General features: G+C 35.0%; 1 protein-coding gene across 2 annotated transcripts in view; it reads right to left on the reverse strand.

Annotated features, from left to right (window-relative positions):
- Positions 1-8,213, reverse strand: part of igf1rb (insulin-like growth factor 1b receptor) — a 113,424-nt gene extending 105,211 nt beyond the window's left edge. The window contains exon 1 of one of the 2 annotated variants that reach the window (XM_065294207.2): positions 7,093-8,213. In XM_065294207.2, coding sequence (XP_065150279.1) covers positions 7,093-7,174 — 82 coding nt within the window. In that variant the 5' untranslated portion in view covers positions 7,175-8,213. The remainder of the gene's footprint in view (positions 1-7,092) is intronic. The other variant, XM_065294205.2, reaches the window with a different exon arrangement.
- Positions 8,214-19,061: the final 10,848 nt, after the last annotated feature.

A 19,061-nucleotide genomic window follows, 5' to 3' on the forward strand; every position in this document is an offset into this window, starting at 1 on the left:
AGAACGTAAAAATATAAAAGGTACAGTCTAAAGTAACATGTACTGTGCTATGTTAAAAGGCGGGGTGCACAATTTCTGAAAGCCAATGTTGACATTTAAAATCACCTAAACAAACACGCCCCTACCCCAATAGAATCTGGACCTTCTTTTGATAGACCCATCCCACACAAACACAACCCAGGCAACAATGTTGGTTAGTAGACACGCCCCTTACTGCTGATCGGCTACAAATGTGTTTTGGTACTCGGCCCGACTCCCTTTTACACTGCGTTTCTCAAAAATTGTGCACTCCGCCTTTAAAGTCTACGGATAAATCTCACTTTCACAATATGAGAAACATTTTTTCTTGTTTATTGTCGGCTGAAATTAATTGTTTATATTAAAGTGCATTAGGTTAAGCACTACACTGCAAATAAATGATGTTCTTAGTATTTTTGTGTTGTTTTCAAAACAATAATACAAACATTCTTGTAAAGAAAAATTATTATGTTTCTTAAGAAAAATTATATAAAAAAAAGAAGTCTTGTTTACAGAAAAAAACATGAAATGCAAGTAAATTTGCAAAAAAAAATTTGCAAAAAGCAAAAAAAATATAATCTGCCAAAGGGTTAAGAAAAAAAATGTAAGATTTTTTTCTTTTAATTCGAGAAATAATTAAGAAACATTTAAGAAACATTTTCCTACCCTATTGGCAGATATTTTTTAAGTCTACAGTACAATGCACTGTGCAATTTAGAAGTCTAAGATCAAATCTTACTTTCACAATATGAGGAAAGAAATTGTTGTTTATTGCCGGCTGAAATTAATTGTTTATATTAAAAAGTGCATACGGTTAAGCACTACACTGCAAAAAATGACATGCTTTTTTAGTATTTTTGTCTTGTTTTCAGAACAAATATCTAAAAATTCTTAAATTAAGATGTATTTTCTTGATAAGAAAAATAACCTAAGAAAATAAGTCTAGTTTATAGACAGAAAAAACATACAATTTGTGCTTAAAACAAACAAAAAAAAACTGCCAAAAGAATTTTAAACTTTTTTTCCTAAACACTTAATTCAAGAAAAATGTAAGACATTTTTAAGAAACGTTTGCTTACCCTATTGGCAGATTTTTTCTATTAGGTTTTTTATAGTCTACACCATGTACTGTGCTATTTAAAAGTCTAGGGTAACATCTTACTTTCACAATATGAGAAAAAAAAAGTCTGGTTTATTGTTGGCTGGAAATCTAATTTAATTGTTTGTATTAAAAAGTACATTAGGTTTGGATGCAACACTGTACAAAAAAATGACTCTTACATTGCAAAAAAGATTTTCCAAAAAAACATTCTTAGTATTTTTGTCTTTTTTTCAGTAAAAATATCTAAAAATTCTTAAATTAAGATGCTTTTTCTTGATGAGCAAAATGACCCAAGAAAATAAGTCTAGTTTCTAGACCAAAAATAGATTTTTTTTGCTTGTTTTATGCACAAAATCACTTACATTTTATATTTTTGGTCTAAAAACTAGACTTATTTTCTTGGGTCATTTTGCTCATCAAGAAAAAGCATCTTAATTTAAGAATTTTTTGATATTTTTACTGAAAACAAGACAAAAATACTAAAAAAAATTCTTGAAAATCATTTTTTGCAGTGTACTTATTTTTGCTGGGCGAAAGTGGTCTAGTTTTTTGACAACAAAACATAAAATGTAAGTGAATATGTGCTTAAAAGAAGCTAAAAAAATCTGCCAATGGTTAAAGAAAAATGCTTGTTTTAAGCAAAACTTTTTTCTTAAACACCTTTTTTTTAATGGCTTACGACATTGGCATATTGTTTTGCTTTTTAAAGCACAAATTCACTTTTCAATTTTTTGTTTTTTTGTCTATAAACTAGACTAGGTCATTTTGTTCAGTTTGTACTAAAAACAAGACAAACATACTAACTAAAAAAGTAACTTTTTAAAGTGCTTAACCTAACGCACTTTTTTCTAAAATACTTTTACAAAAATAAAACACAGTACAATGCTTTCAGTTCTAAAGTACACTGACCATTTCCATGTCAAATTATGCCTCAAAATATGTGTATGCACTGTAAACACCCATTGAGCAAACTAAAGCCAACTGAAGGTGGTGTGATGAATAAAAAAATGAACGCATCGAACATTTACCAACTATAAACCTAAAATGACATGTGAAAAGTTACACCTCGCCTCAATTTTTCTTGTACTAGTGGCATGAACCACGATGGAGCCTTCACAAGACGGAGGTTTGTTTAATGGCAGGTATGTTTAAAAAGAACATGTTCCTGTTCACTTCCATTATGATGTTTATTTTGCACAATGTGATTTGCCCACAAGCTAATCGTAGGAAAGTTCCTACAAATTTTACGGAGAGCTGAAAACCCTGAAAAATTCATCTTATAAAGTGTAATAAGATAATTACAGGGCTGCTGAATTATAGATCTCAAATTAAACTTTAAATAAAAATTAAAGATACCATTACCTACAAGCTTATAATGATATGGCTCTCATAGGGGGAAAAAATACATACTTGCGCATTTGTTTTCAATATTCACTTTTATACATTCTGATTTCAACACAAATGCATTGGTATTTTATAAGATTTAAGCTGATTAAAAAATAAAAGGTCCTTCTCTGTGCTGGAAGCTGCAGCATAAACGCCATCAGACTTTTCACACTGTTGAGTAAACAGTGCTATCTTTATTGCTTTGAAAGCTCTCCAAATCTCATGTTTACATTTGATAACCCAATTTCAGCTTCCCACTGCACTCTTGTACTGTAGGTAGAGTCGAGGCATTGGTGAAAATAGGTCACAAACTGATGTCATTGTTTAGAAATGAAACTCCAAAAAATGTTCAAGCTTAGCTAGTTAAACCACAACACCTCATTATCTTTCTATAAGAAACGCTGTAACGATGGACTGTTACATCTAGTTATTTATGAGCAAAAGTAAGGAGTCATAATGTTTTATCCAATGAAAAGGCAGATCAATAAGAAACGTCTGCTTGGATCTTAAGATATGAGGATATCTTTAACTGTCCTGTGACAGGAGATACTGGTTATACTTAGGATTTCCACTGAGCACCTCTACCGAAACCACTGGGTTAACAGTAAAACCCAAACACACAAACTCCTTACTCTCGCGATCAACAGAACCGGCTCTGTGTCGCACCGTCGGCTGTTTTTACATGTGCTATTTTAAAAACATGGATTTTTTTTCGATGAAATGGATGAATCAGTGGGTCTTATTTGCAGTTTACTTGGAAACATGGAAATTTTGTGGCGGTTAAACATGAAGGCAGGCATTTTTCCTTTTATACAAATTTACCAAAGTATTGATTTTAAAGAGACAGAATAACAAACACTGGGTATATGTCTGTTAAATATTTCGTAAATAAACTAATTTTGCATGCCATGTAGCTCCAATGAGTGAGCATTGAATTAACAGCGCACCACCTATGGGTTCAAACCCAACACAAATATTGAAAAAGCAGCAACACAGCCGTATTAATTTGTCTGATCACATTTGTTTGTTTTTGTACGATTTGCTTTCATCCCTGAGACCATTCACTCTGAATTTGTACGAATTAGCCAACTCGTAAAGTACGTACGAATTTAAAGCAAAAAGATTTACAATTTCCTTAACATTGCAAAAACACAAGACACTTTTACTGCATAACAAGCGCGCCTCCTCTTGTAATATCATGACTTATAAAACACTTTCCTACGCAATATTTGCTTTTTTTATTTTTAAGTGGTTAACTGGTAATCATTTGTACAACCACATTTGTTTGTTTTGGTACGATTTGCTTTCATTCCTGAGATGTTGGGGTTAGGGGCGGGGTTCATGATTGTTTTTCTAATAACCGTACACTTTTGTATGTTACACTTTGAATTCGTACGAATTAGCCAATTTGTAAAATACGTACAAATTCCGATGAGATCAGGCTGAAAGTACACCTTAAATGCATTGTAGTTTTCTTAACATAAATGCACAAATGTCAAAGTTTACTTCCCAATGGTTTGTTAATATTCAAGGTAATATTCAACAGTAAATAATATACTAAGCAAAAATAGTAACAATTTCCTTAACATAGCAAAAACACAAAGACACTTTTACTGAATAACAAGCATGCCTCCTCCTATACTATCACAACTTATAAAATTCCGTTTCTCCACAATTCCTGCGTTTTTTTTTTAGGTGGTTAATTCATAATAATTTGTACGACCACATTTGTTTGTTTTTGTACAATTTGCTTTCATCCCTAATATGTTGGGGTTAGGGACGGGTTTCATGATTGTTTTTTCTAATAATCGTATGTTTTTGTACAATTTACTTTGAATTCGTACAAATTAGCCAACTCGTAAAATACGTACAATTTCCAATGAGATCAGGCGGAAAGTACACCTTAAATACACTGTAGTTTTCTTTACATAAATGCACAAATGTCAAAGTTTGCTTCGCAATGGTTTGTGTGTAAAAGTTAATATTTAACAGTAAATAGTATACCAAGCAAAAAAATTAACAATTTCCTCAACATAGCAAAAACACAGGACACTTTTACACAATACATGGATATCAGCTGACGTCACTCACTTGTCTTCCGCCATTTTAAGGACTTGATGTGGTCGCAAAAGAACTAGAAGCTATGCCTTCAATATGCTGTGAGCATCAAAATCGCTATTTTAACAACACTAAGAAGGCTCAACACAACATGATATTTTGCTCGAAGTATTGCCTATGTCTCTACACGTGAACTCGAGCATTGAGAACATTGTTTGTGAACACAGAGTTAACTAAAAAGAAGGTTTTGAACAACTGACTGATTTGGCGTCCGCTCGCCGCCTTCTTCCCAGTCAAGATGTATCGATCTCCAATTGCGACGTAAGGAGGGAAGATTGTAAAGATTGATATCTCCTAAAGCATAGTTCCATAAAAATGCACGGATAAGTCGTTGTTTTGTCGCAAGTGAAAAACAATATTGACCTTCAGGTTGAAAAAGGAGCCTCATATGATATTCATTCATTCCCCTTCGGAAATCGATTATTTACGTCTGGCAGAGATGACAAGCGGACACCATAACAGCCAAAGTCAGTTGTACAAAACCTTTATTTTTAGTAAACTCTGTGTACACAAACAATGTTCTCAATGCTCGCGTTCATGTGTAGAGATCCAGGTGATACTTCGAGCAAAGTTTCATGTTGTGTCGCGCCTTCTTATGTTGTAAAATAGTGGTAGTTCGGTAGCAGCGGACAGCGGCTGGAAGAACGCATCAGGGATCGAGAAGGCATCACACCCTAACCAGGATATATTTTTTTAAAGTAGCGTTTATTTTCATGACAGTCGAGATGCGACATGTTGTCTTTCGTAGCCCTTTACTGTATCCGTAAGAATCATAGACAGTAAAAGATAAGAAATCCGTAAATCGTAGCAAGGTAGCCAATGCTTGTCAATAGCCTACTGGTACTCGGTAGGTCCTAAAGATGGCGGCATGATGTAAAAGGTCACGTGACTGAAATCCATCTATAACAAGCAAACACCCCTCCTGTAATATCAAGACTTATAAAAATCACTTTCCTACGGAATTCCTGCATTTTTTTTCGAGGTGGTTAATTCATATTAATTTGTACGACCACATTCGTTAATTTTTGTACGATTTGCTTTCATCCCCGATATGTTGGGGTTAGGGGCGGGGTTTTGTGATTGCGTTTCTAATAATCGTACGTTTTTGTTCGATTCACTTTGAATTCGTACGAATTAGCCAATTCGTAAAATACGTATGAATTCCGATGAGATCAGGCTGAAATTACACCTTAAATGCAATGTAGTTTTCTTTACATAAATGCACAAATGTAAAAGTTTACTTCCCAATGGTTTGTGTGTAAAAGTTAATATTCAACAGTAAATAATATACTAAGCAAAATGATTAACAATTTCCTCAACATAGCAAAAACACAAGACACTTTTACGGAATAACAAGCGCGCCTCCTCCTGTACTATCATGACTTATAAAAATCACTTTCCTCTACTGGTAACGCAAACATGTTTTACAAACCTTACAGCCCTGCCCAGCTATTTCAATAACTGTTTCGCTCTTATCTACACTACATGATGATAGGAGATATGTCAACAATCCTCCACATTAAAGTTAGTCAAACTGATGTGGTTAATCTGCTTTCACAGCTCTCCTTGATTATCATCTTTACAAAAACTAGGTCCAAAACAACCAATATGTATGCACACAGGAACAGAGATAATAAAAATGTGTAAAAAATGACTCACAACGAACAAAAGCAAAGCTCAACACACATGCCTGAACATTATAACCTCCTACAGTTTAAAGTCTGATGTACAGTAAGTATGAGACACACAGGTGGCAGATTTGCATACGGGACTGAATATTCAGGTAAACAACTTACCTCATGATGACTAGCACAAGTTACTCTGGTCTCAACTTGCTTAACTTTCCGAATAAACTGCTGGCTTATTAAACGCTGGGACATTATCCAAAATGGGATATGATAATAACATGATGGGATTCAAGTTTGGCTTTAAGGGCATTTATGCTGAATGTAGTACTAATAAAGACACCCTATTACATATATTTTCCTGTTTTATATGATTATGTTATTATTATAGTAAACAATAAAATGTTTCTTGAATTGTAGGATCTGATATTAAGATTGACTTTATGACCTCAGCTGACTTTGTGTTCTTTGATTTTGCATAGCCAAAACATTCAAGCGCTAATCCTGTGACAGATAATATGTGTGTGTGTCTATCTGTGTGGATTGTATATCTGTGCGTGCGTGTGTATACACAAAAATCTGTATCCTTGTGTCTGTGTGTATTATATAAATGTTTGTCTTTTTCTTTCACTTTTGTTGCCTTTACGGTGGGAAAAAAGCTGGAAAATAACTAAACAAACCATAAACCGGTTTAAAATCGATCGGGAATCTGATCCAGTGTTCCTGCGGCATGAAAGTTTACAACAAGGCAAAATAAGGCCAAAGACTTTAAAAAGCAGAATGAAAGCGAAGCTCTTGATGTTTTATGTTATAATGTGATGATGTAATCCTTATTAAACTTACTTTCTCCATGGCACAGAGCAGACAGGACCAGCACCAGACCACAACACAAGGTCCAGTGTCTCTTCAGTCTGCTACACCTCATTCCTATACAAAAACAAGACCAAAGAGTAATCTAAAAAGTCAAAAAGATGTACTCGAGGTTGAATTATCCAGCTTGGTTCCTCTTTAGCAAGGTGAAAAATAATAATATACGAGCTGGGAATATTGAAATAGCATCAATTTATTTTATCTTCAGCGTGTTTGAGGGAATTGATGAACCTCTAGACGCCCCGACGACGACGAGCGATCCAACAGACGCACACCGCTCCGGCTTCACCATGAGGCGGATTCGCCCGCGCTGATTCTTGCGCACTCGGAATTTAATTCGTATTATTTAGTCTGCGATATAAGCGCAAATAACCCGGGAAAACGCGTGAAGGAGTCCGAATCCGCATTTCGATAATCCATTTCGAGTGAATAATAACACGTTGCAGATCTCCCTGTTGACTGGTTTTAGCTGTAGTCCAGTGAAACCAGTTTAGAACCGCTGACTAAAACCAGCGCGCACGCGTGTGTGTGTGATCTATTATAGTGCGTATCCAGCGCGTCCTAAAGGCCTGAAATCGGTGGATAAACTCAGAAAGATGGCAAATAATATCCGAGCAGGATTTAAAATGGTCTCTCCTCAGCCTCCCACCCGACGCAGTCTGAGATTTGACCGCTTCATATATCCTTAAGCAGCGGTACGGAGATCACACGAGGTTTGCAGGCCGGGATCTGTGTTGATTTGGGAGATATGAATGATGTGGACTCGTGGAGTAAATCCTGCGATCTGAATCCGTTGTAAACAAGACTCGATCTCTCTCGTGCACTCACACACATAGTAGGTTAACGTTACGCTGGACGGAGGTGTGCTGGGAAACGCGGACTGGATCACACACAAACACACGACACCGGACGGGATTGGGAGTCGCTGCTAGGATTGGATATAAACAACTGAAGAGAGACTGAGTGTCCCTGCTGAAAAACACAATAGACACCAGCACATTCTAATGGATTTAATGGTTATAATGGGAATTGTATTGGTTTTAATCAAAACTATAATGGTCTCTGTGGGTCTCTTCTAGTAATGTGTGCTGTTGGTGGAATGTTTACCTGATGTTATAATATTAAATCCTAAGGGAATAAGACAACAACACATAAATGAGTTTTGTAATGGTATTTGTATTGGGTTTTTTTTCAACTGATTACGCTGTTATGATTATACCAGATTTGTATTATTATATCTTTGTACTAAAGTAATCACAATTTTAATATAATGTATAGACGGTTTCAGCAGTAACAACATAAACAAACAGCTTTCGTGGAACAAACGTAATTTCCGGTAAACTCAACAAAGAATCAGTAACAACAAAGTCCTTTTAGAGTAAATTATTTCTGATAACAAGCTAAATAAACAACAAGTAGATTATGGTACGTTCACACATTCAGGGCGAAATCGTTAACGTTTGACGAAGGGTTTGTCTGAAGCGTGGCAAACAGCCAATCACAGTGGTCGCAACACATGCTCCGGTCTTGCATAAATGTAATCGGTTGGCTCGCACTAGGATAAGGTGATCTGATTGGCTGACGCGTTGACGCTTGAAAAGTTGAGAAATGTTCAACTTCTGTCGCGAGCAAAGGCAGTGACGTGACGTTGACAGATCTACAATTCAGTTCAGCAATGCATGACGTCACACATTAAAAGTAAATGACAAGCCTGAACGCTTTTGCCCTTAGTTCAAATCATAGCTAAAGCGTATCAAATACTATACTTAGCTAACGTTACTGTGTAAAATGAACTATACCTATAATGTAGCAATCTTAACTACAGATCGGATGACAAACCTCCCTTCAAATAGCAGTAATCCATGATTGACATCTTCCTTCCTCTTTAGGAAACCAAAACATTTATTTTCGATGAGGTATTTGTTCAAGAGTTCAGTTTAACCACTGAACACCATTAAACAAACCAAGACCGGAACTTAAGTTCAGTTCAGACACGTAACTGCGACAACGCATGTGCGTCCAATAAAACTTTATATGTCTGTGTATATTTTTTGCAGACTTTATTTATTGTTTAATGTTTTATTTTGTGTTGTACTGTATGTTTATGCCTGTATGTGGGTTTCCCACGTCTGTCTGTCTATCTATTGTATTTTCCACAAAAAATAAATGTTCTTTTACAATCCCATAACTGATGCGACTACCTATTATGTTGCTCAAAATGTTAAATTGCCCTTAAGAACAACAATTGGTGTGTGTAATGGCTTAAAATGACTGAGTAAATAAGTGTTGTTGTCTCACAAAGTCTGTTTACCGCTTGCAGAACCACTAATGTGATGTCATCATATCACATGCCCTATGAACTCGTACATTACTTTTCATTGATTGTTGTGGTAAATCATACACAATGCTTAAAATAAAATTTTGTTTTTATTGTTAATTATATACAACAGTCATATTTTATTAAAGGTGCCAAAGAATGCATTGAAATAATGTTCAAATGTAGAAGGTATGTGGCTTTATTAAGTGCAAAAATTATCCAGAGTCAGTTTTACATGTCCATTTACAACCCTAGGATTTGCCCCCAGAATATAATTACCTTATGTGAAAGGGTCATAAATAATAACGTTGAGAAGCTCAGGTGGAATTTGTTTTAAGTATGTAATTGGCTTTTTGAGGAATACAGGACTAATTAAAAGAATTTAATTTGGTTTTGTTTTGTTTGGTTGTTGTGTGTATATATATTATAAATATATATACACATATATATATTTATTTAATTATTATTTATTTATTTATTTTCTTTATTTTGAATATTTGTTTGTTTCATATTTTTGAGGAAGATTAGACTCTAGTACCACACTCCAGTCCAGATGGTGGCGGTAATGCACTATTAAAGTTAGTTGCCAACCGCCATTAAAACGGAAGAAGAAGAAGAAGAATAACGTTGAGCTCTGCTCTGATTGGCTGTTTCTCAGAGCAGTTCATTTCAGTAGCTCTGTGTGTGTGTAAACAGATCTTATGTTTGAGTCTGTATCAGATGAAGATACAGTCAATTGTTTGGCGATTGTTAGTGGACCCTTCTGAGTGTTACTTTTGTGTTTTTTCAGTATGGACCTACAAAACGTAACTGTAACGTCAAAAGTCCTTCAGCCTAAACGTTAACATATATCATTAGCTAGCAAATAGCATTAACTAGCATATAGCATTAACTAGCATATAGCGCTAACTCAGCAGTCACAACATTGTAACATCATTGTACTTAATTTAATGTGTTAAGGGGATAGTTCGGATGTGCTATGATGCCTTCCTGCCTTGGGTTGCTGCCTCTGAAAGGATTTTTTAGGGCTGACAATTACAAGGGAAACAAGGGACGAGCTGTTATTTAAAACAGTATTTTATTTCTCTGTAGTAACAAATCCTTGAGAACTTTTTGGGATATGTAAGTACATGACTTGCAGTAAATATATTACACTGTGAAAGTGTTTTTGGATATTACAAAATCTTACATATTGTGGCTTTAATTTTATTCATTTCTTTGAAATGATCTCGGGTTTGGATTTCTGTCTGTGGTTTAGATGATATTACTCTGATGTCCCACACTTTTGAGTCATAGCTCAAATGACGGGTTTAGGTTTATTCAGAGCAATTCTAATTCAAACACTCAGTAACTGTTTTGGGATGTTTCCATCAAACAAAAAACACAAAGAGTGAAGTGCACTGGTACATTGAAAGACATGAGAGTGTGAATACCGCTCAGTGAATGACACATCATAGGTTAGTCCAAATAACAGGCCATTCCCTACATGTCTAGACACTGAGTCTACAGACAAATGTTACATTACATATGACTCTGTTTTGTTGTCTAGGTTTTAATCCATGAATTTATTTCATTGTTGATGCAGTTTTTAAACCGTCTTGCATCCATCCACTTTTCCACAACATTAAACACTAAAGTTAATTTTAACTGGTATTTTGTACGCATTTTAAGTCTTTCCAGGAACTGATGCTGGGAATTCCCATTCATACTGAGCAGGACATTTTAAACATAGAGCCTTCAAATCTTCCTATTATCCTGCGGCTCAAACAAACAGGAGATGTACGGGACAGCAAGCTCGGTTTGTTTGGATGTTGGTGGTCTGGTTCTCTAATGAAACAAGAAAAGGCTTTTTGCTGAAGTATAATCTGTGACAGTCTCAATTATTACCACAATTACAGAGCTCTTCTGGCCCAAAGAGGAGGACACAAAAGAACCGTGTTAACCCGATTCTGGCACACACGTTAGGACAATTATAAAGAGGGAGCACACATACAGACATTAAACAATGGACCGTACATTTATGACCACCCAGGACTGCAAATGCAATGAGTCAAGCCTTCAACAGGCACAAACTGTACCAACATGCCCTTCCGATTCCCCCACCCCTTTCCGCCCACTGAATGTTTGGACTGTCCTCTCGGATTTGTGAAGCCGTCCCCGTAAAGACGGCGCGCGGCCCACCTACCTCGAGCGCCTCTTGCTGGGTTGATTTTCTCACTGCACTCGGGTGGAAAAAATGTGTTTACCATCGGCAGGTCACACATGATAATGAATAGCTGTTTGTTTTTCGGATGCCATGGAATTCGGGATTAGATGGGCAGAAAAATGCCTGAATTAAAATACGTCATTTTTTAAAAACCCAAAGCTGTTTTGGGATAGAAAGGTTATATTGGCTGACCCACATGAAAAGCATGTTATGTAATGCCTTACTTTGAATCTTTTTCATATGATTTCTGTTTTTTCTTCTTCTTCTTCTTTCCAGGAAATAAACTGTTTGATCTTCTGCAGGCTGGTGGTGGTAAGCGTGACAGAGATTGTGGCTGAGATACAGCCTGTTTTTCAATAAGGCAAGCCTGCTATGGCTGAAGCATATACCAAACTGACTAAGTGTTGAGTAAACATGGAGATGGTGCTATTTTTGTTACTGCAGAAGTTGTTTTGAAATCTGAAAAAGTAAGTAAGAGTGGGTTGCATGTACTGTAAGGGAGACCGAGGCTAGTTGAAACCGTCTCATTCAATATTTGAGATAAAATGAAGCTGTGAAAAATTTGCTCTAGTTATGCAGATGTTTGCCAGTAACTTACTGTAGATTTAAATTGATGTTATTTACTGGCAAGAGTTTGTTCAAAGTTAAATGCACTGCAAAAAAAATGATTTTCAAGTAAAAAAAATCTTAGTGTTTTTGTCTTGTTTTAAGCACAAATATCTAAACATTCTCAAGTCAAGATGCATTTTCTTGATAAGCAAAATAACTAGTTTTAAGACAAAAAATGAATTTGTGGATTAAACAAGCAAAAAAATCTGCTCCCATGGGGAAAGCAAAGTTTTCTTGAATTTGTTTTCAATTTAGTGAAAAATGTTCAAGATTTTTTGCTTAGATATTTTTGGTCTAAAAACTAGACTTATTTTATTGGGTCATTTAGCTCTTCAAAAAAAGCATCTTAATTTAAGAATTTTTAGATATTTTTACTGAAAACAAGACAAAAATACAAAGATTTTCTTTTTATTGAAAATCATTTTTTGCTGTGTGAACATTAAACATGAACAAGTTTTTTTTGTCTTTACAGAATACAACTAAAATAACAGCCTCATGCAAAGCATTCTGGGAACCAGAAATCCTCATCAATCTTTTTTTTAGTTTTTTTTTTAGACAAAATGTACTAAATTGGTTCCCAGAATGCTTTGCATGAGGCTGTTATTTTAGTTTTATACTGCACTGCAAAAATTTACTTTCTTCATTAGTATTTTTGTCTTGTTTTAAGCACAAATATCAAAACATTCTCAAGTCAAGATGCATTTTCTTGATGAGCAAAATAACTTAAAAAAAATACGTCGATAAAATATAAAAAAAAAATGTAAGTGAATTTGTGGATTAAACAAGCAAGAAGATCTGCCAATGGGGTAAGCAAAAAATCTTGAACATTTTTCTTAAACACTTACCCCATTGGCATATTTTTTGCTTGTTGTTTTATTCACAAATTCGTCAAAATATTTTATTGACAAAACTTATTTTCTTATTTTAATTTTGCTCATCAAGAAAAATAATCTTGATATAAGAATTATTAGATATTTGTACTAAAAACAAGACAAAAATACTAAGTAAGAAAGTCATTTTTTGCAGTGTGTAAAGATAAAGCCTTGTTAATGTGTAATAATTATTTAATTTTGAACAAGCTGTTGCATAAATATAAAGCTGCCAGTAATAATGTAATTTCTACAGACATTTTAAAAGTGTACCCAATTGTGTTTTCTCTAGCATTTGTATGTTGGTTACAAACATCTTGTTCAAAACCATCTTACATGAGATGAAATGATACCCTTTCGCACCTCAAGAGTTTATTAGATCGTCAAAGTTACATATTGGTACCAAATTTATACGGGGTGAGGGGGGGCACAAACTAACGCAGGGTTAATTGTAACACAGCTACTTCACATATTTATACAAGGCTGAGCAATCTGTGCTTTTGGCCTTTTTCTTACTGTCAGAAGATGATTTCCTGTGAATTTGTGAAAAGTTTTGATGTGTTTTGTTTAAGATATTGAACAAAGAGTGTTTCGGAGGCATGGAAGTAACATTTTTTCGATTTCTGAGTTGGGTGTGTAAGTTACCAAATCCAACCTTAAATTATTTTAATCACTGTCTTGTTACCGAAAACATAACAGCATTTTGAAACATGTCAGCAACTAGTAACTGATAACTAGGATTGAAAACATTTTACACAGAAGGGTTAGTTGTCACACAGTGTTACAATGAAGCCTCAGGTATATAATGATAATGAAATGAAAACAATGTAAATACTATTCATCAAAATGATAACTGTTAATACAATATCAGGGGAAATAACTCACAATTATGATTTTTTTGTCTTAAATGTGCAGCCCTTTCAAAAAATCTATTTATATGCATTGATGGTTAGATGAAGGATCATGAATGGATAAACGTGTGGGTATCTATTATAGGCAGAAATTTAAACAATATCCACCTTTAGTATATAGACAGAATTTGATTGAATTATTTGTGTTTAAACTCAATTTTCTAGCAGGTGTTATAACAAACTCTCTGTTTGTTACAATAAAACCCCACCTATGGGGTAAGTTGTAAAGTTTGCACTCCTGTCACATTCACTGTAATTGTATGATAACGGTAGGTCACACAAACAAACTTTAAGTGTTCACTTGTAGCAGAGATGTGTGTGATGATTGTGTAAAAAATTATTAATCTAACTTAAATATTTTTTGAATGGTAGAGACTTTGTGCCCCGCTCCCCTATATATTAAAACCTTTTGAAAACATTTTGTCTGACAGTTTACAGTAAACACACTGGAATTTCAGATACAGTTAGTATCAAGAATAATGAAAGTACATTTGTATTATTGTTGAACAAGGGTATTTCCCATAATGTCAGGTTGGACAAGTTGTCATTTTTTTTTTCAAAAAGTGATTTAAATAGCAAAACAGTGGTTTGACATTTTGTACACTTTCTTTTAAAAATGTAAGCTTCCCTATGACAACAAGCCTCAATCTCTCCTATCAGGTTTGGTTAGATGAACAATATATGGCACATATGTACACACACACATATGCACAAGCGCACGCACACACACACACACACACACGCACACACACACACACACACACACACACACACACACACACACACACACACACACACACACACACACACACACACACACACACACACACACACACACACACACACACACACACACACACACAACCACACACACACACACACACACACACACACACACACATTGTAACAAACATATAATGCAATTTCCTCGTTGCAGCATATTATTCATAATACTTCCACGAAGACATCCCACGCACTAGACTAAAACACAAACCATCATAAAGCATGTTAAAATGTATGTTTATTATTTAAGATTCTGAATATGATACTTGCACTAAATAACACGCAAATTCTTTCTTTTATTGGCTAAATAAACAAATCTGTCCAGCAGATGGCGACATAGCACAAAGATTGGACCTTTCCATTTATATCACTGTCAGAAAAAAGGTACTAAACTGTACCTTTTGGGTGATATCCTCAAATATTAATTTTTGTACCTTTTTGGGTATAAACATATTGAAATGTTGTACAATGTTATACCCTATCATATATGGTTGATGTAAGTTTGATGAACGTTGTGGGTTTGATTACCTGGGAACAAATGAAGAGTTTGGTTCCAAAACGCAATAAACACCATTTTTGAAAAAAATGAGTTACTGCCAAAATCAGTATTATATCAGGTAAATTTTTAAAGGTAAATTCTTAATTTTACGCAAAATCCAATATCCACCGTGTTATTCTGTCATCTTTTCTCCCTTTTTTCCCAAAACGCAATAAACGCCACTCCTCTTTTTCTACAGAATGCAATAAATCCGCTCCACAAATTACAGCGCACCATTCCACGCAATGTAAACAAACAATGGCGGCGCGCTGAGTACACGGAGTCCTGGTATTCCTCATCTACTTTGTACTTCGTGATCAACAAACAAACAAAAACAAAATAATACTTTAACAGCATTGATAAACCTGTGATGGTTTTCTGTGACAGGAAAGAAATGTAAGCCATCAACATCTAATAATTTACGTGAGAGGCACTCGGGAGACGATCGCTTGTTCTCCTGACAGCATCAAGCTTCTCATGTGCTAACACATTGACCCCAGGGGATCTTATGAAAAACTTTCCATAATTTTTAAGTCAACGAGAATCACAGCTGATTGCTGTGAAAAATGTTAAGCCACGACGTCAAGTATAACCGCGCAGCAATGACAGTGTTCCTAATATGACAAAGTAAGTGTTTTGATTAATGCCATTAATGTTTATTTTTTTAAATCAGTGTATACAACTGTTTAACTAAATGAATATAACATGGCAAAAATAAATGCACATTTATACATTGATTGAATAGATTCATAGAATTTTGGAAAAAAAACTTGCCATGGATTTATTGCATTTTGTTGAAAAAATAATTACTTTTTATAATAAATCTTTGACAATCAAGTTATGGATTTGATTTTTTTATATTTATATAACATAAAGATGCTATGTGAAAGTTTGTAACAGAAAATAGTGGTTTTCATCTTGTCACTTTCTTGGTATAGAAAACACGTTTTTACCGAAATTTGTCAAAATGGATTTATTGCGTTTTGGAACCAAACTCTTCAAATACTGATAAACATTTCATACCTTAAATGCACTGAAAGATGCACTGGATAAACGCATCTGCCAAATGCATACATTTAAATAATGGGAATTCCATTGGTCATTAAGGATTAAAATGTATTTTATTCATTTTTGCAAATGCTTTTATCCAAAGTAACATACAATGCATTTAATTTTTACTTTTTTTTTTATCAGTGCGTTCCCTAGGATTGAACCCCTGGCCTTTTGGATTTGACTGTTGCTATCTTGCATGTTGCAAGTGGTTAGCATTACAAGGAATGAATGCTAATGGTTAAAGCAATATTTGACCATCAGACAGCTGTATGTCAGCTCATACAGTAAACCGATAATAAACACATTTTTAAATTCTAACAAGTACTGATGGGGTTACGACTCCAGTGAAAGTCTATTCCTGCAGTAGGTAGTTGGGCCATGGGATTTTGATTAAAAATGACATTTCACTGCAGCTCATATTAAAGTCAAATTTAGGTTTAATGTCATTTCTCCTCTGCAGAAATAAATCAAATGCAAAATAAAAATGACATTTCACAGCACATATTACAGTAATGCGTAGCAAGTATTGCAAACAGTAAAGGATTGAGATTTTCTTGAATGTACATTTTGATGTTTAGCTTTGACAGTAAATAGAAAAGATTGTTCACAATGACAAAAACACATTTGTACACATATACATTCTCACGCACACATTATTGTTTGCACACAAATATTTGCTGCAAGTGTGTCTAATGGGGAAAATCTGTCTGACTGAATTCCACTGATGTGTGACTGCTGTGGGGAATTTAGAATATTTTGGAATAAACGTATAAGACAAGTGACACTAATAGACCAAGACTAATGATAAGAATTTTATTAATAACCATTTTAACTTATTCTAGTCAAGAAAAGTCCACTAACATCCACTAATGCCCACTTATCTTCTAATTGAAATGTACTGTATAGTAAGCAATCATAGGTGTTTTGTTTTTTTAAGCTTTGAAATTAATAATACCACAATAAGTCTGAATGCTGCTGAATGGAAATGGAAGTCTCGACTTTCAATAAGCAAATCAACTTTTCAATCAACAATCCTCTGCTTCACTCGGATGTCAGGTGGATTCCCTTCACTGAGAATGAACTTTCTGTTTTTATTTGACTCAAACTGGATGCTCTGCCCTATGGTAAAATCATGGTCCTTTTTCGTAAGCGCTCAATTATAAAATATGCTAATTTACAAATCAGAAGTAATGTTAGCGCATCTTGCGGTCACGTGCACGTTATGAAACGGAGCCCGCGAGACCGCCTACTTCATAGGATTAAGTTAAATCTATAAGTTTTTGCGTAGTTTAGAGTGACAAATCATACCACCGTACTTTGAGGTTAAAATGAGTACCGGCTGCTACGCAAAATGCGTACAGGTTGGCAGGTCTGCATTAAAGATACAAAACCAACAAGCACAGGACAGCAAACACAAGGGCATTAAATAAAGAAGCAAATCAAGAGGGGAACAGGTGTCATGACTCAAACAATAATGGAATGATTAACGAGGAAATGAGGGCGGGGTCAGGAGACGAGTCAGAAAGCACATGGCTTGAATAAACGAAGCCAGTTCTTTCACAAAAAACATGGTCCTGTCATGATCCTGCCTCAAGACTAATAATAAAATTAGGGACAAGAGGACAGAATCATGACACTCGTGCCTCTGTGTGCATGCGAGGAAGATTGTTTTTGAGTCTTGTCGCTTTTAATAACTCTTTAAACATTAATCAGGTTCCGAACTTTATCTCTCTTAATAACCCTTTTAACATCAAGCAAGTCCTGCAATTTATTTTTACATTTCTGCATGCTTTAAAAGCGAAACCAAAATATGTGGATGGAGACCCATATTTGCATTAGATCTTTTATGGTTCACCTCTCAGAAAACATACAAATAAATCATTTTAGATGTTTAATGACTATTTAGAGCATTGGATTTGCTAGACAAGAGCTTAATGTTCTTATTTTTATGAAAACCTCTTACTCATTTAGACAGAACGGGTCACAGTAAGGCTGCGTCCTAATACAACTATAGGCTGGACCAAGAGTGTTGCGTTAATCATGTTAATAAAATTAGTGCCATTAAAAGGAATTTGCGTTAACGCGTAATTAAAGGTTAATTTTGACAGCCCTAGTTTTTTGTGATTTATCCTCCCAGAGATTATTTAAATACCATCTTTTTTATACAATCCTATATTGCCCTATATAATCCTGTCCTCTCATCTTCTATCCTGTCCTGTCTAATCCTATCCTATTCTATTCTATCCTGCCCTGTGCTGTCTCCTATCCTATCCTATGTTATGTCCTGTCCTTATCTCTACTGTCCGATTCTGTCCTATCCTATACCATCCCATCCCATCCTATCCTATCTTCTCCTGTCCTCTCCCACCCTGTCCTGTCCTATTCTCTCCTGTCCTATCCTACGTCATATCCTACCTTCTCCTGTCCTATTCTGTCATCTCCTATCCAATACTGTCCTATTCTCTCCTATCCCATCCTATTTTATCTTCTCCTGTCCTGTCCTCTCCTGTTCTACCTTCTCCTGTCGTCTCCTATTCTATCTTCTCCTGTCCAATCCTGTCCTCTCCTATCCGATCCTGTTCTATTCTCTTCTATCCTATCCTAACCTATCCTTTTCAATCTTCTCCTCTCTAATCATTTCCTATTCTCTCTAGTG

This window comes from Paramisgurnus dabryanus, chromosome 2, assembly GCF_030506205.2.
Source record: "Paramisgurnus dabryanus chromosome 2, PD_genome_1.1, whole genome shotgun sequence".
NCBI lineage: Eukaryota > Metazoa > Chordata > Actinopteri > Cypriniformes > Cobitidae > Paramisgurnus > Paramisgurnus dabryanus.